At 39.8% G+C, this 24,957-nt stretch overlaps 3 protein-coding genes across 4 annotated transcripts; 2 read left to right on the forward strand and 1 right to left on the reverse strand.

Annotated features, from left to right (window-relative positions):
* Positions 1 to 42: 42 nt before the first annotated feature.
* ap4e1 (adaptor related protein complex 4 subunit epsilon 1) lies at positions 43 to 9,310 on the forward strand. 2 transcript variants are annotated; one of them, XM_034535409.1, is made up of 21 exons: positions 43 to 354; positions 1,197 to 1,268; positions 1,383 to 1,506; positions 1,700 to 1,773; positions 1,855 to 1,976; positions 2,116 to 2,275; positions 2,352 to 2,518; positions 2,604 to 2,677; positions 2,767 to 2,889; positions 2,994 to 3,103; positions 3,191 to 3,330; positions 3,639 to 3,751; positions 3,916 to 4,034; positions 4,718 to 5,020; positions 5,636 to 5,747; positions 5,833 to 5,971; positions 6,049 to 6,304; positions 6,550 to 7,101; positions 7,195 to 7,385; positions 7,468 to 7,628; positions 7,944 to 9,310. In XM_034535409.1, the coding sequence occupies exons 1-21, from the start codon at positions 220 to 222 to the stop codon at positions 8,102 to 8,104; spliced, it is 3,408 nt and encodes a 1,135-aa protein (XP_034391300.1). In that variant the 5' UTR covers positions 43 to 219; the 3' UTR covers positions 8,105 to 9,310. The 2 variants fall into 2 exon arrangements, with proteins under 2 accessions (XP_034391300.1, XP_034391301.1); XM_034535410.1 differs by having other exon boundaries at positions 54 to 354; positions 7,468 to 7,680; positions 7,944 to 8,053.
* Positions 9,311 to 10,731: 1,421 nt separating this feature from the next.
* LOC117732474 (aromatase) lies at positions 10,732 to 13,187 on the reverse strand. Its single transcript, XM_034535443.1, has 9 exons — positions 13,043 to 13,187; positions 12,598 to 12,748; positions 12,366 to 12,520; positions 12,092 to 12,268; positions 11,856 to 11,970; positions 11,655 to 11,769; positions 11,403 to 11,565; positions 11,068 to 11,306; positions 10,732 to 10,983 (listed from the first exon to the last, which is right to left on the reverse strand). Exons 1-9 carry the CDS (start codon positions 13,185 to 13,187, stop codon positions 10,732 to 10,734), a joined length of 1,512 nt encoding a protein of 503 aa, XP_034391334.1.
* A 2,023-nt stretch (positions 13,188 to 15,210) lies between these two features.
* On the forward strand, positions 15,211 to 23,366 carry LOC117732459. Its single transcript, XM_034535415.1, has 27 exons — positions 15,211 to 15,618; positions 16,279 to 16,330; positions 16,423 to 16,440; positions 16,527 to 16,598; positions 16,979 to 17,071; positions 17,238 to 17,357; positions 17,668 to 17,721; positions 17,811 to 17,894; positions 18,087 to 18,173; positions 18,265 to 18,354; positions 19,260 to 19,337; positions 19,423 to 19,497; positions 19,691 to 19,771; positions 20,050 to 20,130; positions 20,219 to 20,311; positions 20,398 to 20,469; positions 20,608 to 20,715; positions 20,807 to 20,899; positions 20,987 to 21,061; positions 21,208 to 21,288; positions 21,567 to 21,647; positions 21,736 to 21,828; positions 21,915 to 21,986; positions 22,125 to 22,199; positions 22,322 to 22,447; positions 22,541 to 22,691; positions 22,783 to 23,366. Exons 1-27 carry the CDS (start codon positions 15,295 to 15,297, stop codon positions 23,252 to 23,254), a joined length of 2,901 nt encoding a protein of 966 aa, XP_034391306.1. The 5' UTR covers positions 15,211 to 15,294; the 3' UTR covers positions 23,255 to 23,366.
* Positions 23,367 to 24,957: the final 1,591 nt, after the last annotated feature.

A 24,957-nucleotide genomic window follows, 5' to 3' on the forward strand; every position in this document is an offset into this window, starting at 1 on the left:
TTCTAATAAAGTTTCCCAAATACAAGCGGAAGTGACATCATTGCACAGTCTGCTGAATCAAAACAATGGCCGACTGTCAAGCTAGCACGTTGCCTCTTATGATCTTTTAAACATTTAGCAAGTACGTTTAACTTCCTCTGTTTAAGAAGCTATTACTAGGATGGATAGATGATTTAATAAGGGTATTTTTAAAGAAAAGAAAACAGCTGGCAAGCCAAAATGAGCGACGTTGTGGAGAAGACGCTGACAGCTCTGCCGGGCTTGCTGTCTTTAGACTCTCAATCTACAAAACTGTCCTCCACCTCGAAACTAGGAAACCTCATCAGAGGGATCACCGAGTTAACGTCCAAACATGTGAGTCCGTCCTTAAAAATTGAGTTAAGGTGAAATAAGACGAGTCATCTTTTGACTATGTGCCCTAACGTTAGCTAGCTTGCACTGTCTCTGCTAACCTAAAAAAAAAAGGCGTTTTTACGTGTTTTAACCTACTTACTATATGCCGGTTGCTCCCTGCATTACCTGCTATGTTTCAGACTGATTTACAGGTACCTTCTCGTTCCTGCTATGTTATTATCACGTGATAATATTGTCGAAAACAGAGCTGGGACTATTTTTAAAACATGTCCTTGTTGGTGCGTTCACGTGCTTGTGATGCACTCAGTTATTCGAAGTGTCCAAGAGTCAGCTGCCAATTTGCTTTGCATTCACAAACTGTGTTGCAGGGAAGTACAACTCGGTTACAAATATGGACGTTATGACAAATGTTGCTGCTCTCCTTCAACCAATTATCAAGTCCCACTCGTAAGAGTTGTAATATCCCGTAAACACGTGAATGCACCAGTCAAAAATTGCTTGAATTGTATCAGCTATAACTGATGTTCACTGTGATGTATTTACTTTCTATAAAGTCTCTACAACTTGATCATCAGTGTACACTTGCATGGTATTCTGTGGGTAATGGATACAAGTAATGTCATGTATGGTTTGGTTTATTGACAACAACAAAAAATGTCACAGTGCACTAACCTTTTTCAAGATCAAGATATCACTTTGAGTCTTACCGAAGAAATATGAGAAAACATGAACTGAAAATTAAAACGTTAAATCATCAAGTCACTAATTTTTTTTTTACATTTATTGACAGCAAACAGCATGTTAGTGTCTTATGTTAGCAGGCATTGTGTCACTCATTTCAGGAAGAGGAAAAACTTATTCAACGTGAACTAACATCTATCAAAGAGCAGGTGTCCTCCCCAAACACCTCCATGGTACGATTCTCCTGATTTTCCAATTTGGTTTAAGAAAGCAAATAAGGTCAAGATGAAGTGATAGCTTCAATTATTGATATCTTTACTTTTTCCTTGTGTCATAATCTCATCCAGAGGCAGATGAAGGAGCTCATGGTCAGAGCGATCTACTGTGAAATGCTCGGTTATGAGGCTTCGTTCAGCTATATTCACGCCATCAAACTGGCTCAACAAGGCACTGCTCTGGAGAAAAGAGTCGGTATGTTTGTTTGTGATGAGCTGTGAAGCTTAGTCCTTCTTCAGAGTCCTTACTCAATGACTTTTTAATACTCACTTTGTCTCATTATCAACACAAAGGCATGATTAGGAGGTTAGAGCTTTAACTCTTTAACTCACTGCTTCTTCCTGAACATCTTTGAGCAAAAAGATACGTTTGTGTTTCTGAATTGCAGGTTATCTCGCCGTGTCTTTGTTTCTGAACGAAAGTCACGAGCTGCTTCTGCTCCTTGTGAACACTGTATTAAAGGTGGGTGCTATGTTTTTACAGACTTTGTCATCTAGCTGCTGATCTCGGAGGAAGTGATGCTGATGTATTTTGTGTTTTCAGGATCTTCAGAGCACAAATCTTATTGAAGTGTGCATGGCTCTCACTGTTGTCAGCCAAATGTTCCCCAAAGATATGATTCCTGCAATCCTTCCTCTGGTTGAGGAGAAACTTAATCACCCAAAGTAAGAAAAACTCTTTAAATGTCAAGTCTAAATATTGACCAATATGCATCCAAGTCAATGTATTCATATGATAAACTGGAGCATGAAAAATCTGCTTGAATATTATGATTAATAAGCGTTTCTCCGAACATATTTGCAGAGAAATCATTCGAAGAAAAGCAGTCCTGGCACTGTATAAGTTCTACCTAATAGCACCAAATCAAGTTCAACACATCCACAACAAGTTTCGTAAAGCTCTGTGTGACAAGGACCCTGGCGTCATGACGGCGTCACTGCACATCTACTTACAGATGATCCAGGTAATTAGTTTTTCTGGACTCTGGACTTTCTGGTTTGATGAATCCAGTCTTATCATATATTTTTCTTTTGCTACAGGAGAATCCAGAAGGTTATAAAGACCTGACCACAAGTTTTGTCACCATACTGAAGCAAGTGGTGGGAGGGAAACTGCCCATGGATTTTAACTATCACAGTGTTCCTGCTCCATGGTTGCAAATTCAGCTTCTCCGAATACTGGCTTTTCTTGGGAAAAATGATCAGAGGTAGTTATTTTGTTCAACAATTTTTTTATGCCGTGATGTAGCTGCGCTTTGTATTCATTGTGTGAGTCTGTTCTTTGTTTGACAGTACAAGTGAGATCATGTATGAAGTCCTCGATGAGTCTTTACGAAGAGCAGAGATAAATCATAACATCACCTATGGTATGTCCAATTTTAAAGTGTCATTTTTTGCAAATTTGGTTGTCTAAAATCATTTCAGTATTGTATTCAACCACTGTCTTCATTTCCAGCAATATTATACGAGTGTGTAAAATGCATTTACACAATTCATCCCAAATCTGAACTTTTGGAAAAAGCTGCAAAGTGCATTGGCAACTTTGTTCTGTCACTGAAGATTAATCTCAAATATCTCGGTAAGATTCAAATAAAACCTTTGATTGAAGTCATTTTTTTTACATTGACAATCCAGACTTTAGATATTGACTGTAGTAAGTTGTTTAATTTGGTGTTACTGTAGGCTTGAAGGCCCTCACCTATGTGGTCCAGCAGCATCCTAAACTGGCCCTTCAGCATCAGATGACCATCATCGAGTGTCTCGATCACCCCGACCTCATCATCAAGCGTGAGGTGAGGCAGATACTGATGCACTCTGGATTTTGGTGTCATAGAATTGTAGGTTTGTAGCATTATGTGACTTTTTCTGTTGTCTCGTAGACACTGGAGTTGCTCTTTCGGATCACCAACGCCCAGAATGTCTCAGTCATCGTGGAGAAGATGCTGGAGTTCCTGCGCGTCAATAAAGATGACTACACTACAATTGACCTGGTGGGGAAGGTGGCAGAGTTGGCAGAAAAATATCCTTAAATATATATTAATTTTCTTCTGGTGGCCCACTGCAACTGGAACATTTGAAAACGCATAAAATAAAATTGCCAGTTATATAAAAAAGCTGCTATAAATACTGAAACAAGAGACCCACTGCCGTTGCCGTAACAGCGTCACAGTATTCGGTCTCTAGAACTACTGTTGGGTTTTTAATTCAATTCAAATGAGTTATGAGTGGAAAACAGAAATCCAGTCCCTTTTTAAAAATCATGTTGTGTTGTTGTATTATTTATACCTTGTTTATTGTGTTGATTTTGTTTTCCTATGAAGAATATACATATGCACCAGATAATGAATGGTTCATTGAGACCATGAGCACAGTGTTTTCAGTGGGTGGAGACATGATGCAGCCTGACATCCCAAACAGTTTCCTTAAACTGCTGTCTGAGGGTGAGACACACACACACACACACACTCACACTCTCACTCTCACTCTCACTCACTCACACACACCTTATACTCTAGTTCTTGTTCCGCTGTGTTGTAATATTTCAGTTCAGTTATTTGCTGCTGATTCTTTGTCTTGTAATGCTAATGTCTCTCTAATGGCCTAGGATTTGACAGCGTGGAGGAAGACAGGAAGTTGAGGCTGTTTGCTGTGGATTCGTATGTTTCTCTGCTGCAAGGAGAGCCTGGCAAACTGCCACAGCGCTTCCTCCAAGTCATTAGCTGGGTGAGTGCTGTATGCACATGAAGCTGTTTGTATAATTCTTATGTAATATTAATGAGAACAAGAAGCAGAAGAGGGAAAATGAATACAAGGTTTGGTTTAAAGCATACTTTACTAATTACTTTACATTTTCCAGGCATAAGAAAAGAAAAGAGACATTTTGGAAGCGATGAAATATATAGAATGCATTTCAGTGAACATTTGGAGGAATAACTACAGAAAGAAACAATATTTGTGTAAAACTGAAAGTGTTTTAAACAATTATTCGGCCTGAATTCCTCAGGTGGGTCATTAGAATCATAGTTTTAAATCCAGACGAAAAAAGTACAGTGAGTGTGTCTCCTGATGATCAGAAATGAGAAGAAAGATCTCAAGCAGCTCACAGGGATTTAAGAGGTCTGCTTTACTGCAGACAGCCGGATTACACCAAATTTGATATATACACACAGTACATATCTAAGAATGGACACCTGTGAATTAATTTGTACAGGAATGACACAAAAATACATCACGGTAGATAAAACAAAATACATTATTTCACAAATCTTTTACAGATTAAAAACATTCAATAACACTACTCTTCTTTACCTGTGCTTCAACATGTAACTCACAACACACTGTATACGGAAACTATGCAGGACATTCACAGAACAACACACTCAATGCCTCTTCTCTGCCGTACGCAGGTCCTCGGTGAATACTCCTATCTGCGGGAGGAACTTGAAGCGGCCACAGTCCTGAGGCTGCTGGCCAAACTTTTGGACATGAAGAGCACCAGCAGTGAAACCAAGAGCTGGGTCCTCATGGCGATGACCAAGCTCTGTGAGGGCGGGGCAGGTGTTTCCGTGACCCAGGAGGTTTGTGAAACATACGGCAGCTCCCTGGACACAGTGCTGAGGCAGAGGGCTCAGGAGCTGCAGCACCTCAGCCAAGACTGTGAACTACGAGCCAGGGTGCTACCCCGAGGCGCCGGCCTGGAGCCCCTGGAGGTAACATACATACGCTGCAGAATCACAATAATAATGTTTACTTGTGTGGTGTATTGTCAATTTAATGTTGTTTTCAGTCAATATTCATGGTCACCTGGTATATTGGAGATATTTAATTTGACCTTGAAAGTCCGCTCCTGTCGAAACTTGATTTAGCTGTATGAACCTCAACGAATGTTACTTTGTAGTTCTGCCTCTCTGGCAGAGTTAAGTGATTTTTATCTGATGATTGGAAAACAAAACCTGCCTACACTTGCCCCTCCATAACACACAGTATATTATATTTATTACTGTATTCATCAAAATAATGGGGCTCATTATTTCAGCCCTCATCCAAGCAGCCGTTAAAGCCTGTCTGGAGTTGTCTGATGGGAACTCCATTCAGTATCGGATGGAGGTTGAGAACAATAATTATATTCTAAATACATAAATGCTTTCTCTGGTTGTTTAAAATGTCTTTTGTGACAAGAAAAGTGTACAAATTATTCATATGAGTCATATTTGCAAGCACACACAAATAACATGTTTAGTCCTGCAGATTCTTTTCCAAATGATCTTTCCATTTCCCTCAAAAGGAGAAGTTTGAACTTTGTTGTTATTGATGTTGGTTTCTAGGTGGATTCCTCTCTGTCGTTTCTGGATGGATTTGTGTCGGAGGCGTTGGCTGCTGGCGCTGCTCCATACAAGGCTCCCCATCAACGACAGGAGGAGCTAGCTCAGGCAAAAGGTAAAAGATTGAGGTTTAGATTTTGCAGATTTAGCCACAAACGTACAATTGTTTTGATTTATTCTGGCTGTGTTTTTTGCCTCAGCGTTGAGCCTGGAGCCGTATGGCCTGTCCCTGCCCATCAGCATGTCCTCCTGCAGCATCGCAGACAGACAGTCTCCTACACTGTTGTCTGTGAGCTCTGGTCTGTCAGGCGATAGCCCCGACCTCTCTCACAAAGGAGGGTACGTGGACACACACACACACACAATAGGTTACACACAAATGCACGGCTGGCTTAGAACTTTGTTTTTTGTTTCAGCTCGACAACTCTGAAGCTGGACGGTGTGAAGAGGGTTTGGGGGAGGGAGGGCTACCTGTCAGAGAGGGAACCTGTGGAGGAGTCCGCCCATGTTGAGGTTCCTAGCCCCCTTCAGTCACCCAGCCAGCAGGGAGAGGCTGATAGTTCACAAAGCCAGACTCTCACTCCGATACCGACCCCTCAACCCGAACAAGAAAAACAGCAGCTGGCCTCTTCGCTGTTTGTTGGCCTGGGCTCCCAGAGCTCTGTGTGTCTGGTGAGCTTTTTAATTCTTCTTTTTTAGTTTGAGGTGGGGATGTCCAGTCTGAAGTAAAGATGCTAAGTGTGATAAATGTGTTGGACTTAAACGCCTTCTTCTCGCAGCTGGAAGTCATCTACTCACATTCGATAGATATAAATCTGGTGACCTTAATGCTCACTTCACAGATTTGAAAACTGACCGGAGGGGCAGGATAAGGCTGTGCATGCATATGTTACAACTAAAACTTTTCCTTTTAACAGATGGGAAAATCTGAGTCGACAACCCAGAGATTCAGAAGAAAAGCAAAAGGTACGGTTTCGTCCTCAGGTGCCAGCGAGCAAATATCCAACTCCCTCGCCTCTACTCCGAGCACAGCAAATCATTTGCTGTGTAACAACCTCCTGGACTCCAACATCACCTCAGATTTGGCTGTTTCTTCACTCGAACAGACGTCCCAACTCTCTCAGGGCCCGGCTGCTGCAAACGGCATCTGTGATGTAGAGTTAACGGGCAGTGACATGTCGGAAACTAGCCCCACTCTCATTAGGGATAACGGTGTTGTAGCTGCTGATCCAGCACCTCATGAAGACCCAGACAAGCTTAAAGACTTGTGTCTCCGTACTCATCTTCCTGCAGAGTTCTCTGGACTCTGTCACTCAGAAATCACTCCTCTGTGCACAAACCAAACCCTGGATTTCTCAGCCTGTCATCTGCAGAAAGAGGATTCTTTAGCGCTGGTTGTTTTCATTTACAACTCCTCTGACTCTGACATTCAGGAGATACTATTAGAGCTTGACTCTGATGAACTTGAGGTACAGTAACTATTGAGAATTATTACCGTCTTATTAGTCTTATACTCTTAGGCTTTCATATACAATTGCATTTTGATGTTCTGCTCGTTTCAGGTATCCTGTGTGTGTGACAGTCCAGTGCAGGAGGCGAGGAGCCACAGCGTAGCGGTGTGTCAGTATTCCCTGACTGTGAAGAGGCCTTCAGTCCATGTTGAAGTGGTTGGGACGGCGTCTTACCAGTTTCCTGCCGGGACGCCTCATTCGGCGCAGTTCTCATACAAACTTCCTCTAACCAGCTTCATCAGGTGAAATATGTCCTTCTTTTTCACAAGTGTGATCTTGCAGAGAAGATTGGTTGCTTACTTAAATTTCACATGTTTCCTTCAGACCTTTGACCGTGTCCACAGAGGAGTATGGGGCAATGTGGCTGGACTTCTCTCACGATACAAAGCAGAAGCTGACCCTGATAAGTGATGGCCAGGAGCCTCTCACGGACACGCTGAATGTGCTGAAGAAGAAACTTCAGCTTCATGTCGTGGAAATCATTGGTGAACAGACATTGAGTTGCTGAGCTGAGCTTTTAGACATTTATTTATTGTTGTAAGTCAAACAAATGATAAAGTGGACCTGTGGCTTCATTCATGTTAATGAATTGGCTATTAATGCTAACTTACATCTTATCACTTGTTCCAGCTTTAGAGCATGTTTATTTTGTCAACTGCTGTTAAAGATCCAAAATAAACCGCTGAAAGGTGCAGCGGCACAGTATTTGACCAATAAGTTGATATGTGTTAAATGCAGCCTACTTTTCCCATGTATTTGGTATTGTATTTGTGATTAAACTTTATTATTCTTCCCCACAGGTATGGAAGGTATTGTAGCTTGCCGGCTCCTCCGAGATCAGCCGTGTCTGATGCACTGTCGTCTGCATGCGGGAACGCTGTCCGTGTGGCTGCGCTCTCCAGTCCCCGACCTGCCCGACTGCCTCATGTACCACTGTCAGAGAGCTTTGCAGGAGCACTGAGCCCCCCCTTACCCTACTGAGCAACGTGACCACTTGGCCCTCAACCACCGAGGAAGAAGCTGCACAGAGCAGTAGCGCAGAACATGTCGTTCATCTCTCCCACTATAAATTACAACAATTTGTATTTTGTCCTCAAATCATTTATTTTCAACATAAATTGCTGGCATAATTCACAGGCTCACAACTGTTTGAATGTCATGGCTGGAATAACCTCAGGGCCAAGTGATTGTGTTTTTACCTTCTGTGAGTATTTGTCTTAAGATTTTGACTTCACTTGAAAACTTCAATGGGTTCAAACATTGTTAGTCGTGAAATAAATGAATGAATTAATGAATAATTAGTATGATATTCTCGGAATGAGGTGAAATTCATTGATTTCTACAGTTATAGCCCTTGTCTGCATGCTGAAGAAAAAGAGAGAGATCTCGTCCTGCTTTTTAATTTGTAACCTTATTTTAAAGAATCAGCTACTTTTTCTAGACTAGAAGAATCATAACAGTGACGCTCAAAGAAAAAAAGGTAATTTGGGTTATTTTCAAGTTCATCAATACTTAGACTGGTAATGTTAATATTAGGTGTTTTGTAAAAGGGAAATATTGATTTGTTTTAAGATTACCAAATTAATTGTTCATTATTTAATTGTTCATTAAGCAATGTCATTCTCTGATGTCCATATTGTCCATATTGTCTTTGTGATGCGGAGCATTTCAGGTTTTCCTCCTGTTTTGCAGACGCTGCCTACTGTCTGATATGATTATCTATGCACTCACTCAGTCTGTCATTTCCAGTGAGAGGTGGATTTTAGTGGTCTTTGATTATTATATTTTTTATATCAATACAGTATTAAAAACATTTATTGAATTTATATTCTTACTGAAAATATTTTACATTAGTTATTCTGAAAGAAAGAAAACCATTGTCTTCCATTTGCTGTTTGATCGTGCCGTGCCAGATTGGACTTGCTCAGCTGTATTATGTAATTCAACCTGAAAGGAAAGGGTTGGTCTTGGTTGCCTGTGTCCTCGTTGGACGCACAGCGTGAAGCTAGCAATGTGTCTCAAGCTCAACTTGAACCTAACGCCTTATGTTCTAACGCCACGTGGCGTGATTGATTTGTGCCTGTGGTACAGAGAACGTCGTGGTTTCTTACAGTGCCTGTCACTACATTCTGCTAACTTGTGAATAAATCCAACAAATGTAAACTAACTTGGCTTTGACTGAACAATTATTCATGAAATACACACAGGTGTGCTGGACTTGAAGCAAGGCGGGACATTATTACAGTACAGAAAAACATTTCTGATGATCTTTCCTCTTTGCTTCAAGGAAAGAATACTATTTCAAATGTTTATTGAACGAGTTTTGTGTACTTACTACAAACACCAAAAACAAAAAAATACTAGTATCATTTGATTTGCAGCCTTTGACGTACAGTCCACATTTCCATTCACTGAGACCCTAAAAAGAAGTTATCTCCTTCTAGTATCAATATTTTTTATAGAGATTTAACATGAAAAAACAATACAAGATGGGGTTAATGAGTTTTTATCTGGATTTATATTGCATTTAGACCCAATATTTTATATATTCCAGTGTGCTAAAATTGTCACATGACTTTTATATATAGTACTCCTCACTATTCTATACGTTAACATTGATATTTTAACTTTCATAATGTTTAAAACACTGTCTTCGTTTACAGGAATTAACTAAGATCAATATTACAAAATGAAAAACTAGCTGTTTGACTCACTCACTCACCAAGTTAGCTCAACATTAGGATATGCATTTAATTAAAAATAATGATTATGTTTTGCCATAATATTAATTTTGATAACTCAAGACAGCAAAACTAAATCTATATCCATGTCCATCCTGTCTTTTCCAAACTGCATCATATGGGCCAGAAAATCCTGCTTGCACTGCTCCGTATCAGGTAAAACCTTCAGTCGTATTTATTAAAGATCAGTAATGTCACAGTTAGAAAGAGAGGTCTGCAGGGACGACGTATTTTTGTATCGCACTGGTTCCCTCGACAAAAAGCCAGTGGGGTTTCCCATTGGATTTGTAATTATTGCAGAAAATAAGATCTGTGGCAAACACAAGGTTATGATACTTTAGGTTTTGTTCAGCAGAGATAATCTTCACAGATGAACACCACTTTATGTCATCGAAGTATGAATGCAAACAAACCACACCACAGTCAAATGACTTCATCATCACCACGAAGCTTAAAGCAGACTTGTGTTTGGCATGATGACATTCATACTTTAGCCACTTGGCAACTGCCTTTTTTAATACACTTAAAAACTTTATAAATCCAAGAGAGAGAGATTTTCTGACGTATTATGTCGTAACATTTAAAAATATCTTAAGCTTGTGTTAGACCATATTTCAGGCATCTCACCAAAGACCCGTTTAAAAGCCCCATTGACTTGGAGACGAGGGAACCATTTCCTGGTTGTTGGACTCGGTCCTGCAGCAATCTACACAGAGCTATAAAAACGCAGAGAACCAAAGTCTGTGGGTTTTTTGCACATTTGTACAATCTTGGCCAGGGAATATTTTTGTATCACTTACATACTTCACCAAGTAGTTTCCACCTAAATGTGACCCCTGCATGTGTCTCAGTGCTGACTGTGCTGAGTTGATGCGGTCCGAGGGATGAAGCGCATGGCCAGACTGTGCTCGTCCTCCACAGGCTGCTGCGACAGGTTGTTGGTCTGCCGGATGCTGCTGAGGGTGCAGCCCCGCCGAGGACACACGGTGTAACGAGACAAGAGAGTGGCCAGGATGGCCTTCATCATCACCATGGCGATGTGTTTGCCCACGCAGGAACGAGGTCCACACCCGAATGGCTGGAAGAAACGACTGGGCACCTGCCAACCAGAGGAGGTGAACACTGAGCTGTTGTTTTGGGTTTCTTAAGCCACATGATGTTGCACAACATTCACCTGACTTACTGTTTTGTCAAAGTTCATCAAGTTGAACTCTTTTGGCTTTGGGAAGAATTCTGTCTTATGCATAAGACCGATGTTGAGAATGATGTTGGTTCCTTTTGGGATTTTAATGCCTTCGATGTTGTCATCTTCCAGAGCCTTTCGCATTGTAAAATCAACCACCGGATGAAACCTCAAAGACTCATTGATGAAACTCTCCAGCACTTTCAAGCTTTGATAATCAATGTTTTCACCTTTTTCACCTGGGAATGGAAATGCAGCATTTGTGGATCGTTAGAATAGTTTAGTTCATCGCTGTCAGAGTGTAACAGAGAATAATACAGCACAAATGCGCTCACTCAAGACCGTGTTCATCTCCTCTACTATCCTCAGCTCTACGTCTGGGTTTTGTTTCAGCAGCATCAGCATGAAGAAGAGGCTGATGGAAAGTGTGTCAGGTGCTGCAATCACCATCTCCAGCACGCACTGCCTGACGTTATCTGCTGAAAGCTCTCCGACATTCTGTTCAAAAGAAAGTAAAGCTACATGTGACATGATCAGGACGGTACCTCTGTGACACAGGCGGTGTATATTCATCCAAAGGGACAAACCTGGGCAAAGATGAGCTCTGTTGCAAAGTCAAGATCATCATCCAACTTCTCAGACTCATTTATAATCTTTCTTTTCATTTCAAGAAGGCTCTCCATCACGTCCTGCAGCTCCTGGCTGTTGACACAAAAAGCAACGCATAGATTAGGTTGAAGAAATCCCGAGCTGAATGTTGCACTGCTGGGATTTGTGAATATCTGTACGCTGCAATCTTGTGCTTGTTGTACAGCCATCCAATCTTGAAGAATATGTCAGGCTTTATAAGAACTGTTTGCCAGGTCTCAAAGTAGTTGTGGATTTTCATCAGCAAGTCCTTTTCTGAGTTATGAGGAACAACAATAACAAAAACAGGAGTCAGGAGCTGCAGGAAGTGCAAGAATGTGAAATATTATTTGCTGATTTGAGTGTAGAATGTGCAGACAATGACCACGCAGCTGACCGTTGAGCGGCACCCTGAGGAAAAGCCTGTTGGAGATGTCCACCACTACGACTCTCAGCAGATTGAGAGCGTCCACGTGTCTGGAGGGGTCTGTCATCTCCTGCAAGTGGTCCAGATGTTTGGTTGTGGAGCTCACACAGATTTGCACCGTACTCTGGAGGCCTGGGCCAGTCAGAGCTGTAAACCATGAAACAGCACAGCAGTTAAAATACAAGAAAGCAGTGTTTCAGTTATTGAGCAAGAGAGAGAGAGAGAGAGAGAGGTTGTTGCTTACCTTTAGAAAAATATGTCCTCACTTTTTTCCAGAGCAAGACATCGCTGTTGAAAATGATACCCCTCCCTTCCATCCCGATACACTCCAGCCCTTTTTTGCTCCCGAACCTGGCGGTGTAGTGGGCGCTCCTCAGAACATGATACACTGCTGAAGATCTGCAAGAGGAGCCAGGCTTTGACTCACTATACTGATTCATGTGATAAGATCTGAGTTTTTATCTCAAAAGACTTGCCTGCTCAGAATGAGGGTCTCCTCGCCATTAATCCAGACCCGGACCATGCTGCCATATTTGTTGTTATAGTAGTTGCTCGCTGTTCCTATCCCTGTCCAGATGAACCTGCTGTAGGAGAGGATAGGACCGAGTCCCGCCAAGAAGGACGGACCTGGAAGAAAGAAACAGGTGTTGACAGAAGACATAATAGTCCCCAGGCTGTTAATGTACAAGTGAAAACAGAGCTCTTCCTGTATGGAAATCAGTTACTGTTATTTCATCAATAACGTGACGCAGTAACATTCACTTTGGCTCGAAGTTTGATCGTGCACTATTATTAAAAATGTACTCTAATTATTAAAAACATATATACTCTCTCTCTCTCTCTCTCTTGGTTTACACCTGCAGCCACTTATAAATGTGGATAAATAAGTGTCGTCCCAGAACAGAAGCTGAAGTCTCTTACCGGGTATAAGTGACCGGTTTATTCGGCTCCAGGCCGTGAGCAGCAGCAGTAACAGCAGTAGAAGCAGAACGGTGGTCACTTCAGACATTGTGTCCACAACCTCGGCGCCAACAGCGAGTGTCTCCGGCGGCTGCATTGCCTTCATAAACACACACACACACACACACACACACACACACACACACACACACACACACACACACACACACACACACACACACACACACACACACACGCACACACGAGCAGGCTTACTGTGTCCTCTGTCTGTCCTGTGCTCATAAAGCTTCGGCCTCCTTTAATAACCAGCAGGCAAAACAAGTTCATCCATTTGTTAAAACAAAATAGGGGAACCTAAAGACGGGGACATCCCTTGTAGTTATGTTGTCCTTCAGTATAACACAGCAGTGGAACACATTACAACCAAAACACACCCACACAAAGCTTTATGATGAACTCTGTGTCACTCAGACAGCTGCTCACCTCATTTTAATGTTATTACAGGTTTATCATGCTCACAATATTAGCACCTTCTCTCAAGATATCATGTACATTGAGTTGAAAATATTATGACAGAACTCATCCAAATAAAAACACGAGAGTTAGTTTCAAATGAATTTCATTACCAACATTTGTGTTTAATTTCAGTGTTGCTTACACAGTCTCTCAATACAGGAACAACATCCACATAATTCAATTTAGAGAATAAATTGTTTAATTAAGTAAAAATGTAGTTAATATTTGTTCAACGTAGTCTATGTTTAGATGTTTCTACATATTTGATCCTGAAGAGTATCTTTTTAATTGTTCATTAGCAAATTATCAAAGAATAATACTTACTTTGCTTGTTCTTTTTGACTGTTGACGAGTTAGAGTGCAGTTTAAAGTGATGTAGTTCTTCCTTCACTGGTTGTAAGGATGATCAACATGCTCCTACCAAATAAATCGCAGTCATTCAAGTGTTTATAAATCCTCGGTTAAGCCCTCATTTTACTGGTTGCTTAGAAACACAGCCACTTTGGGGTTACAAGTACCAATAGTGCACAAGCCAGATAACAGTGCACGTCTTAACCACAAAACGAACAAAAACAAGTGGTAATTATTCATAAGAATACAAAACCTGCAGGTCTTTCATCCCTTTTACACTGCTTTTTTATGGATTTACTTCACATTTAGCTTTGTCCAAAAGAAAGAAACCCCACTGTCTTCTCCCTGAGGAGGCTTTTTAATTAGCTGGGTCAGACTGACCCGAGTCAAAGGGAGTAGGGATTTACTCAGCAGTTCAGAATAGGAAAGACGAGAAAGAGAAAATGTCATCTTTATTATTTAAGAATTTAAAGTCTTGAAAATGTCATGAACTGGTGTCACTGCTCCACTTCTTTAAACATGAGAATGGATGCAAAATCAAAAAGGGGAAACAGTGTTCATGCAGAGGCTGTGTGCTGCTGATGAGCCGCCCTTCAAGCTTAGTACCCGAATAGCTGGTATTCTGTTGATGAAGCGCTTGGTCCCAGATTTAAGGGTTTGGGTGGTGGCTTTTATCCCAAGTTGGCTGAAAAACCGTCCTCATTGTAGGAGAGACTAAACTGGAAAATAAGAACTTTTTTGCAAATGGAGAAACTTTACTGTTGCTTCTCCATCGACACAAGTGGAGAACAAATATTTAACTATTCTCTAATTGTAAATACACACACACACACACACACACACACACACACACACGCACACATTCACACACATACACACACACACACACACACACACACACACACACACACACACACACACACACACACACATCCACCCACACACATCCACACACTCAGTCTTCTTTTGAAAGCTTCTGAAAGCTCTTTTGTAAATCGAAAGAATGCTCCACTTGTTCAAAACTTATTTATTCCACTTCCTTGTCATTTTGTGTAGGACGGACTGGTGGCAATATCAGAATGATGAGAACCATAAAGTCATTCTGGAAATATGTCCATTAGCTGCTTCTGAATCAAGTAGGCCTCCAGATTTCAACTATTTCCCAGAAGCTTGTTGTTGCGCAATGCACCATGTGGTTCCCCATAGTTACAAACAGATCTAGACATGTCTATTTCCCTCTCGATTTTCCCAGCTCGAGCGTAGTTTCCCTCTGACGTCTCATCTGTTGGCAAGTGGTCAGATATCTGCTGTATGTGCTGTATGTGCATGTGGATTTCAGAGCTCAGATTACTCTGCAGTGGAGGAAGAGCGAGCAGGGCACAAACATGAAGGAGGGGAGTGGAGTTTTTCTGGCGTGGAAGGTGCTGCTGGTGGGGATGTGTGCGTTGCTGCTCCTGAGCTCAGGAGGTTTAGTGTTCCTGCTGGTAAGACAGAAAGAGCTGACGGAGGAGCTGGTGAGGTTGGACGCACAGGTGCAGGTGCTGTCGCAGAGCTGCATGCTGCAGGCGGGAGTCCTCCGGCCCGCAGACCCGGCAGAGGCTGGAGAGCTAAAGAAGCTCCAGCGCAGCAGAAGAAACCAGGAGGGGAAACCAACACCAAGCGAGGACGAGAAGGATATGATGATGCTGATGACATACTCCATGGTTCCTGTAAGACACTGACATGCTTTAATGTGGGCTCTTTATATGACATTTTGAATATTGCAAACTCATGGAAAGAGAATTTCTCATGATGTTATAATGAGACAGAAGAGAGGAGCGAACAACATCTCTTTGCTCTCATTTTTAATGAAAGCAAAGAGATGTTGTTCCTCTCTTCTCCCTTTTGGGATAATAAGTTGCAGTTATTTTGTTTTTCCCCTGAGTGTTTCCAGGATAAATAGTGTAGAGCAGTGACTGCTCCTCCCTCAACTTCTCCAAAGGGCACTACTGTGTTTTTTGACAGCACATTTATCAGTCTCGTTTTTACCAAAATAAAGTCTAGTTTTATTACTGATCTGATTGATTAATAATGACCAATAATAGTTAAGGCTACAGCTACTTTTATTTAAAATTACTCTATCTTTTATTTTCTGCATTAGTTGATGAATTGTACAAAATGATTAACTGATTATTAACTATTATTGTGTCAAAAATCAATTAAGCATATCATCTTTTAAGTTCTAATAATGGGAATATTGGGAAATAAAAATAATTAATAATGTATTTAGTAATCTTCTCTCAAATCATGAGAGCAAATGGGTCGCATTATAAAGCTTTCAGATGTTGTAACAATTAACACTGATTTACCATCTGTCTTCTCTATTTCAGGTCAAAGCCTTCATGGATCTGTGTAATAGCTCCAGGGGACTTTGTTTAGCAGGTGCACTTCCTTTCCAATGCTGTGGTTATTATTGCTGCTGATGCATCCACTCTTTTGATTTGTAAACTATCTATTTATCCCTACCCCCCCAGGCCCAGCTGGACCACCAGGTAAAAAGAAACACTTTAATCAACTTCATCCGTTATTTAAACTAAGCTGAAATAGTTACTGCAGCCACAGCACTTGTGCCTGTTAGGTTTGCCTGGTAGAGCTGGTTCATCAGGTCCTCAGGGTGTGCCCGGGCCGGAGGGGAGACGGGGAAGAAGAGGTGAGAGAACTGTTGTGTCAAATAGGACTAACCCCCCTCATTATGTGTGCACCGCAGCAGACAAATATACTCAGAAAAACAGTTACAAGTTTCAAACAGTCTTCCACTGTTCAGCCATCGTTACATAACACTAACAATAACACTCACATTTCTGTCTCTGCCACATTAGAAAAGCATTGGAGATGGATTCAGTTGAAAAGGTTTACTGGACTGATTACACCTGAATTATGCTGGTTTCAGATCAGCACGTTGTATTTAGAACTTTGAGACTGCATGTTTAAAATGCATACATGTTCTCAGTCTATACAATTAAAACATGATCATCCTGTTTTTCATTTCTATTTTCAACTCATTGATTTAAACTAAATACCTGTCGATAGGATTTCCTGGTGAAAAGGGAGAACCAGGACCTAAAGGAGACGCTGGGCCTCCCCGACAGAAAGGAGAGACCTACAATGAGATTCTCATTGAGGGTGAGCGATGTATTGAGGGTGACGACATATTTGAACCTCATATAAATAATGTAATTAACAGAGAGAAAGTCAGTCACACATTGTTGTTGGTGTAAAGTGCCTGTATTGTTTATTCGGGCCAGTTTTACATGTCTGACATAAAGCCACTGCATGTTAATATTTGAAGGTCCTCCTGGTCCAAGGGGTCCAGCAGGCCCACCTGGTCCAGCATGTCCTGCTTGGTATTGTAATGAAGTGAGAAACAAGACCATCGGAGAACACATCCGTCAAAAAAACATGTTGATGGGTGAGAAGAACAGAATCATTAATCAGTGAACCAGCATGTTTCATTTTCAAATTGCGACACAAAGGCCACAAAGTGATAAGAAAATTAAAAGTCTGCCTTCTTGAGACAAACATTGTGCCCACAGTCCTTTATTTAATAAAGGACCAGCGTGCAGGATTGAGGGGGATTTATTGGCAGAAATGGAATATAGCTTTCATTAGTGTGTAATCACCTGAACTAAGGTTGTGTTTGTGTTACATTAGAATGAGCTTTCATAACTATATAAAGTGTTTGGATAGTTATTATTTCTTATCTTACTCTTCATATTTAGATTCATCTCCTTCTGTGACCAACGTAGAAAACCGCAACTCAACAATGAACAATGGTAGGAAGAAATTTACATTTAGTCTATAACAATTATATGAGTTCATGATTTAGTAATAATAGTAATGTATGATGTCTTTATTTCCACAGAATCACCCCATCCAGTAAATGAGAGCACAGATGTTTTGAATGTTACTGCCTCTAAAAAAGCTCTAGACACAAGTACGCGTTCTGGTAAGGAAAATCTAAAGCTGATCCAAGAACTGCTTTGCGAATAAAAAAATACTAGTGTACATAAAGCAGGCCAATTCAGAGAATGTAATTAAAATCTAGTACATGTTTTCCACTGTGTTTTATAACATAACCTTGTGTAATATTAGGTTCAGTGTAAAAATGTATGGTAATCTAAATTGTGTTTTCTGTCAGTATCACCTCGCCCAGACTACAGACAGGACATGTGGATGGAAACCAGTACAGAGAATGTTACAGAGGCATCAACTACCGTATTAACAGGTAGGAGGGGCTGAAACTCATTTGTGAAATGTTTGGACACGCAGATTTGATCTTAACTTCACAATGTACTCATCTTATTACATCTCCACAGTGTTACCAACACCACATCCAACTCATGAAGCCCCCGATGTTTTTAACGTTTCTGACTCTGAGAAACTAAGAGAGACGGATAAGGAATCTGGTAAGCAAACAACAACATAATTCAATTCAATTCAATTCAGTTTATTTTGTATAGCCCAATATCACAAATTACAAATTTGCCTCAGAGGGCTTTACAATCTGTACACATACGACATCCCTGTCCCAGGACCTCACATCGAATCAGGAAAAACTCCCCAACAATAACCTTTCACAGGGAAAAAAGGGAAGAAACCTTCAGGAGAGCAACAGAGGAGGATCCCTCTCCCCGGATGGACAGAAGCAATAGATGTCATGTGTACAGAATGAACAGCATTTACAAAGTTACATAAACACATTACATGAATATGACAATGTATGAATGGAACTCCAATCCATGAAACAGAAGGAGGTAGAGAGGAGGGGGGGCGGGGCATCAGCAGGGCCAAGGTGGGAGGCCGGCTCACCAGGCATCAGACACCTCCAGGTCCAATGGACCCTATGAGACGTGAAGTCACAACGACTCCGGGGAGGAAGCAGAGTTAATAAGGTGCAATGGAGAGATGTAAATGTATCCATAAGGAGAGAGAGAAGAGGAGAGAGGTGCTCAGTGTATCCTAAAACATCCCCCAGCAGCCTATAAGCCTATAGCAGCATATCAAGGGGCTGGACCAGGGCAAACCTGATTCAGCCCTAACTATAAGCACTATCAAACAGGAAAGTCTTAAGTCTATTCTTGAATGAGGTGACTGTGTCTATAATCTAGCAGCAACATAATCTACACACACACATATTTACACATATACACATACACACATTTGTGTTGTTTTAGTTGTTTTTTTGTACCAACATGACAACTGATTTTATTTCTTTATTAACTGCATGTGGGAAAGGAATACACAAATGTACTAAAAGAATCAAGTATCTGCAGGAAAGTGCACCCTGTGACTCAATACCTCTCTTTTTCAGTATCATTTCATAAAGACTACAACCATGACACCCTGAATAACACACATAATGTTACAGAAGGACCAATACAATTAACAGGTACAAACACTCTTTTATTGAATTATGAGTAAAGAAAGTGACCATAACTTTAAAAACAATATATACGTTTAATTTCATTCAACAGCTCCTCTCTCTGTGGATCAAAACAGTGATTCCTTCAATAACAGTGAAACTATTATTGATGCACACATGAAAAGTGGTAAGAAACTGTCTATTGGACTACTCACAATATATCACGTAAAATTGTGATTTATTTTTATTTTTCATAATTTTATTTTAGATAAATTTGACTAGCGATACGTGATACAGGATGTTGTTAGTGAATTAGGAATTCAAGTTTTAATTATATTTAATATTTGTACTTTTCGCTGAATCTGATTTTCTTCCTGCAGAATCACCAACTCCTCGTCCAACTCACAACAGCAGAGATGTTACTGACTCTCAGAAACTTCTAGACACAAACATGGAAGCTGGTAAACAATCAATTTGAACAACAAGAGACTTACAAACTAACTTTAACCGTATGAACAAACCCTTTGTTTTCTTTTCTAAGTATCATTTCATCAAGACGACAACCATGACATGTTGAACGATACCAAGAGAGAACATTTTACAGACAGACTGATAACATTATTAGGTAGAAAAACTGTGTTTTAAATTATGAGTAAAGTGAGTGAGCATAACTTTATAATGTTGTATTAAATGGTTTATTTCATTCAACAGTTCCTCTTTCATTTTTTTCTTCCTGCAGAATCACCAACTCCTCGTCCAACTCACAACAGCAGAGATGTTACTGACTCTCAGAAACTTCTAGACACAAACATGGAAGCTGGTAAACAATCAATTTGAACAGCAAGAGACTTAAAAACGAGCTTTGACTACATGAGAAAAAAGTTAATCCCAATACTTTTATTTTCTAGAGTCGGTATCATTTCATCAAGACAACAACAATGACATGTTGAACGATACCAAGAGAGAACATTTTACAGACAGACTGATAACATTATTAACAGGTAGAAAAACTGTGTTTTTAATTATGAGTAAAGTGAGTGACCATTACTCTAAAACGTTATATACAATGTTATTTTTCACTCCATAGCTCTACTTTCCGCAGACCAAAACAGTGATGCATTCAACAATGCTACAGAGGCACCAACTAAATTATTAACAGGTAAGAAATGCTCTTTTTCAAATGATATGTACAAGTAAAATATAACTGTTTAAATATTTGGTTATGTCCTTTGTCTGATATTTATGCTGCACTATAACACCATTAGTCTCTATGTATTTGTCTCCTTTCATGTTGCAGCATCACTTTCTGTAGATCTGGAAAGGGAATCACCAACTCCTCGTCCAACTCACAACAGCAGAGATGTTACTGACTCTCAGAAACTTCTAGACACAAACATGGAAGCTGGTAAACAATCAATTTGAACAGCAAGAGACTTGAAAACAAACTTTAACCATATGAACAAAAGTTAAACCCCAAACTTTCTTTTCTTTTCTAGAGTCGGTATCATTTCATCAAGACGACAACCATGACATGTTGAACGATACCAAGAGAGAAAATGTTACAGACCAACCGATAAGATTATTAGCTGGTCAGAAACATTTTGTTTAGAATTATGAGTAAAGTGAGTGAGCATAACTTTAAAATGTTGTATTCAAAGTTTCATTTCATTTAACAGTTCCTCTCTCTGTGGACCAAAGCAGTGATTCCTTCAATACCAGTGCAACCGTTATTGATGCACCCATGCAAAGTGGTAAGAAACTGTCTATTTGTGTCATTGTTTTGTATCAGTGTTGATCAATTCACACATTTAGTTTCAGTAGTTTGTATCTCCCCTTAAAAAGAAGTACATTTAATATTTCCTCAATCTCTTGTTGAATCTCCTTTTTCTTCCTGCAGAATCACCAACTCCTCGTCCAACTCACAACAGCAGAGATGTTACTGACTCTCAGAAACTTCTAGACACAAACATGGAAGCTGGTAAACAATCAATTTGAACAACAAGAGACTTACAAACTAACTTTAACCGTATGAACAAACCCTTTGTTTTCTTTTCTAAGTATCATTTCATCAAGACGACAACCATGACATGTTGAACGATACCAAGAGAGAACATTTTACAGACAGACTGATAACATTATTAGGTAGAAAAACTGTGTTTTAAATTATGAGTATAGTGAGTGAGCATAACTTTATAATGTTGTATTAAATGGTTTATTTCATTCAACAGTTCCTCTTTCATTTCTTTCTTCCTGCAGAATCACCAACTCCTCGTCCAACTCACAACAGCAGAGATGTTACTGACTCTCAGAAACTTCTAGACACAAACATGGAAGCTGGTAAACAATCAATTTGAACAGCAAGAGACTTAAAAACGAGCTTTGACTACATGAGAAAAAAGTTAATCCCAATACTTTTATTTTCTAGAGTCGGTATCATTTCATCAAGACAACAACAATGACATGTTGAACGATACCAAGAGAGAACATTTTACAGACAGACTGATAACATTATTAACAGGTAGAAAAACTGTGTTTTTAATTATGAGTAAAGTGAGTGACCATTACTCTAAAACGTTATATACAATGTTATTTTTCACTCCATAGCTCTACTTTCCGCAGACCAAAACAGTGATGCATTCAACAATGCTACAGAGGCACCAACTAAATTATTAACAGGTAAGAAATGCTCTTTTTCAAATGATATGTACAAGTAAAATATAACTGTTTAAATATTTGGTTATGTCCTTTGTCTGATATTTATGCTGCACTATAACACCATTAGTGTCTATGTATTTGTCTCCTTTCATGTTGCAGCATCACCTTCTGTAGATCTGGAAAGGGAAGCCTTCAACATCAGTGGAAATATTATCAAAACACCGATGAAAAGTGGTAATAAACAGTTTTGTCTCCTGTGTTTTTCTCAAAGCCCATCAATCATGTATTTATCTCTATCTATCTATCCATCCATCTATCTAATAACTCATTCAAATAATGAACACATCTTTTTTTAGAGTGCAACATTAGAACTATTAAATGTCCGGAGAATGCCACTAAAATGCAAAGCACTTTTGGAGCCTGGATGTCCGATGCATCCCGGCCGGTAGGAGGGCGATACTGGCTGGCCGATCATTTTTCAGGTGCTTTATTTATTTATTTATTTTAACAGTAACCACAAGTCTATACAAATTATTCAGTTTTTCTGGATTTACAGTAAACATTTCTTCCCCAAGGTCGAGTTTTGATGGAGCACAGGAACATTTCGACATTACATGATACAAGCAGCAAGATGATAGACGTCAGGAGGTACTTCCAGGGCTGTGGTCATGTTGTTTATAAGCGGTCATTTTACTTTCACAACGCAGGAACAAACAGGCTTATCAAGTAAGTGATTGTATTAACTTGTATAAGACTTGGTCTCTGTCTTTTTAACTTACTCATGCTGACTTTTTTGAACGTGTGTAATATTTTACAGATTTGACCTGATCACCGGTGAAACACACACTCTGATTATGGCAAACAGCAGATATCACAACCTGAATTATCTTTTCGGAAACTCAAAGACATATTTCAAGTTTGCTGTGGATGAAAATGGACTCTGGGTCATTTTTGCAGAAGATACAGATGATGATGATACGATAGTTGCAAAGATTAACACTGACTCATTCTCTGTGGAGTCAGTCATTCACACTGGCTACCCTACAAGTAAAGCAGGAAATGCTTTCATTGTATGTGGGGTGATATATTTTACAGATGACAAAGACAGAAAAGTTACATATGCCTTTGATTTAAAGAAAGAGAGTCCTCTGGATGCAAGTTTGGATTTAAGGCCAGGCAATGGCATCTTGGCTATGCTGTCATATTATCCCAACAGAAAGCTTCTGTATATGTGGGAAAACAGCAGCGTGAAAATATGCAAAGTTAAACTCATATTGACCAAGAAATAACACCAAAATGTATAAGAAAGCGATAAAGTTATTTGTAAAGTCTCAGTTGATTTATGTGAATTTCTTGAAACACTGACTTGGAGGCTTCGGTCACACTGGATATTGTTCACAATAAATGTATTACTCAAATTACTAACTTCTGATGTTTATGTCTTGATTCCAAGATACCTAAATTCTGCATTTACACAGCTCCTAACTAGGGCTCTAAAAAAATGATGCCACATGTTTTTTTAAGTAAATTATTATGTACTGTGAATGAGAAAGGCTATTTTCAATGTCACTATTAAACATGAAGGCCATTTAAAATGTCTAGATAATGTTGATTATGTGTTGTAATTAAACTACAAGACGAGACAATTACATTACATTACATTTCATTTTTATCCAAAGTGACTTACAATAAGTGCATTCAACCGATTGAACAACAAGAATCAAGAAAGTACCATTTCTTCAAAAAAGCCAAACTACAAAGTGCTACAAGTAAGTGCCATTTGACTGCAACTAAAGAGCTTTTCTTTTGTAGACAAGGGGAAATGATTTGGTCAGCACCAAATCTTTGTATGTACAGTATGTTATTATTATCATTGTTGTTAAATGAAGTATAACAGAACTCTGATGCTTTTTTCTGCTATTTCTTATATCTCTGATTGTTTATAGATGTAGCCAAGCTAGGCTGCCATAATGACAGGTACCTCCTACTCCATTAGGCTACAATAATCTGTTTAATTAATTAGACCACAGTATGATTCCACAACAAACATATATTGTTGCCTCAAAATTAAGTGAATCTTCGCTTGTTCAGGATAGGATAACACATTTACGAGGATCACCCAAACGCCACACAGACGTGGACGACTTGAACGCACCAGCAGCAGCAGTCATTACTGTTAATGCCCCCTGTGGATTAGCTGCTGACGAGGACAGATCAGAATCAGAATCAGCTTTATTGGCCATGTATGTGTGCACATACAGTACATGGAATTTGACTCTGGTTACACGTTTGCTCTCATCGTACATACATGTAATATACAATTAACAAGATAAATATAAAAAGACATTAAAGACAGCAGAGTAGCAACAGGTATGTACAATATAAAAAACAACGACAATGGCAATCAATTGGGGATGTTATTGCAGAAAGGTGGTAATAGTGCAAGTAGTGCAGATGGAGGTGTCTGATAAATTGATGAGTGTGGAAGAGTAGTGAAAGAAAGAAACAAAGCTCTTAAGTTATTAAAAAGATCACATAACTTCCAGAATTAATATACAATATAAACAAGCACAAGCAAAAGTTCGGGGAACCATTCGGAGAGCAAAAAGAGAAAGCTGGCAGATTTACTGTAGCAGAATTGGGAGATCAACACCTGTGGGAGAGATTTGGGGGATGATTAGAAGCATGAGAGGAATTAGAAGGGTAAGTTAGTATCCAGTATTGAAGAAAGGGGAGGATACAGCAGCAACAGATGGAGAGAGAGCAGAGATGATAGCAAAAACATTCACAGAAATCCACAGCTCGGCCAACCTGACAGCAGAAAGGAAGGGAAAGGACACGGTCAGGTCATCCTGGTATTCTGGAAAGAAGAGACAATACTAACAGTCCAATGGATACCCCATTTACCTTGTGTGGTATTTGGATCAACGGCAAAAACGTCATTACAAAAGCTGAAAGTGGTGCAATCCCAAGCTCTGAGACTCTGTTGTGG

This window comes from Cyclopterus lumpus, chromosome 6, assembly GCF_009769545.1.
Source record: "Cyclopterus lumpus isolate fCycLum1 chromosome 6, fCycLum1.pri, whole genome shotgun sequence".
Lineage (NCBI taxonomy): Eukaryota > Metazoa > Chordata > Actinopteri > Perciformes > Cyclopteridae > Cyclopterus > Cyclopterus lumpus.